The sequence below is a fragment of the Suncus etruscus genome, chromosome 9 (assembly GCF_024139225.1).
Source record: "Suncus etruscus isolate mSunEtr1 chromosome 9, mSunEtr1.pri.cur, whole genome shotgun sequence".
In the NCBI taxonomy this organism is placed as follows: Eukaryota; Metazoa; Chordata; class Mammalia; order Eulipotyphla; family Soricidae; genus Suncus; species Suncus etruscus.
This window is the reverse complement of record NC_064856.1, coordinates 53,809,507-53,811,330: the sequence shown is the minus strand read 5'-3', so window position 1 is coordinate 53,811,330 and position 1,824 is coordinate 53,809,507. Positions and strand designations below refer to the sequence as shown.

General features: G+C 32.1%; 1 protein-coding gene across 1 annotated transcript; it reads left to right on the top strand.

Annotated features, from left to right (window-relative positions):
• Positions 1 to 378: 378 nt before the first annotated feature.
• On the top strand, positions 379 to 1,332 carry LOC126018469 (olfactory receptor 52A5-like). The gene has a single exon (XM_049780604.1). The coding sequence runs from the start codon at positions 379 to 381 to the stop codon at positions 1,330 to 1,332; it is 954 nt and encodes a 317-aa protein (XP_049636561.1).
• Positions 1,333 to 1,824: the final 492 nt, after the last annotated feature.

The following is a 1,824-nucleotide window of genomic DNA, read 5'->3' as shown; positions in this document are numbered from 1 at the left end:
TTACACTAAATTTGCATGACCAATATCTTTATTCTACTTTAATTGATAAGTCCACCCTAAAATTCCAATTGTCTGTTCACAATAAGGCACAAGTGATGACTAAACATATATTGAAGATATAAAGTAGATTCTACAGAATAATCATTTAGTGTAAAGGATCAATACAACATGACAATATTAAGCATGACATTTATATACTAATATTTGTGGGGAAAATAGAAAGTAAGAAGTAAATGGAATAGAAAAGAATCTATTTTGCATTTATATAACTAAAATTTATTTTGCTAAGAAGAATTTATCTTATTTTTAATTCATAAGTCTTGAAGAAACAGAAGATGAAACAAAATTCCATCCTTTGTTTTTACTGATCAGAGCACTATGATCATATCGAACGTCTCAATCTTCATGCCCTCAGTCCTAACTCTCATCGGGATTCCTGGCCTGGAGTCCATTCAGCGTTGGATCGGAATTCCATTCTGTGCCATGTACCTCATTGCTCTGACTGGGAATTCTGCTCTTTTGGCAATTATCAAGCATGAAAGAAGCCTGCATAAGCCCATGTACATTTTTTTGGCTCTTTTAGGGGCCACAGACATTTTACTCAGCACCTGCATTCTCCCTAAAATGTTAGGTATTTTCTGGTTTCATTTGTCAAAGATTTCTTTTGATGCTTGTCTTCTGCAGATGTGGCTTATTCACTCACTCCAGGCTACTGAATCAGGTATCCTGCTGGCAATGGCCCTGGATCGTTATATAGCCATCTGTAACCCTTTAAGACATGCCACTGTGTTTTCCCAACAACTTTTGACTCAAATTGGTGTTGGAGTGACACTCAGGTCTATTGTTCTTACAGTACCTTCTATTATGCTTATCAAATATCGTCTTAAGCACTACCGAACTACAGTCATCTCCCATTCTTACTGTGAGCATATGGCACTTGTGAAGCTGGCAGTTGAAGATATCCGGATCAACAAGATCTATGGTCTTTTTGTTGCCTTTGCCATCTTAGGGTTTGACATAATTTTTATCACCTTATCTTATGTTCGAATCTTTATAACAGTCTTTCAGCTGCCACAAAAAGAGGCACGATTGAAGGCCTTTAATACATGCATTGCCCACATCTGTGTATTTTTACAATTCTACCTCCTTGCCTTCTTTTCTTTCTTCACTCATAGGTTTGGTTCTCACATACCACCATATGTTCACATTCTCTTCTCAAACCTTTACCTGTTAGTCCCACCTTCTCTCAACCCTATTGTCTATGGAGTGAAGACCAAAGAAATTCGTGATCATGTCATAAAAATATTTTCTCCAAGAAAAGTTAATTTTTAATTCTCCTTTTAGTGTTACTTTAGGCTGTTTTAAAGTATCTTAATTTTGTAATGATTTGTATTCTACATTTATTTAGATATTTATTTAGATATTCTACAAATATCTACATTTAAAATAAAATATAAATGTTAAGTATATTGTGTTTCAAAAATCACCAAATTATTTGAAAGTGCTTTTTTTTACTTACATTTTAATAACTTGTTCATGCTGATGTTTCAGGTTACTTCATTTGCTCTTCTATTTTTATTTTTATGCACAATGATAACACACTTAAATGTACATACAAATAAAAATGGGAAAATAATATTTCTTTGTAGGTAACTTTTAAGATACATATTACACATAAAATTCCTAGAATCTAGTCATTAACTCTGATTTTTTCCTATATCTAATATACTTTATAAAATATTAAAATAATTCTTTATTTTGACAAATTATATGTTAGTTGATTTGTAATTTCTCTAAAGTAGTGATGAATATAAAATAATATTG

Excerpts from the sequence above, each read along its gene's own strand:
- LOC126018469 (XM_049780604.1), top strand. The coding sequence starts at position 379 with ATGATCATATCGAACGTCTCAATCTTCATGCCCTCAGTCCTAACTCTC.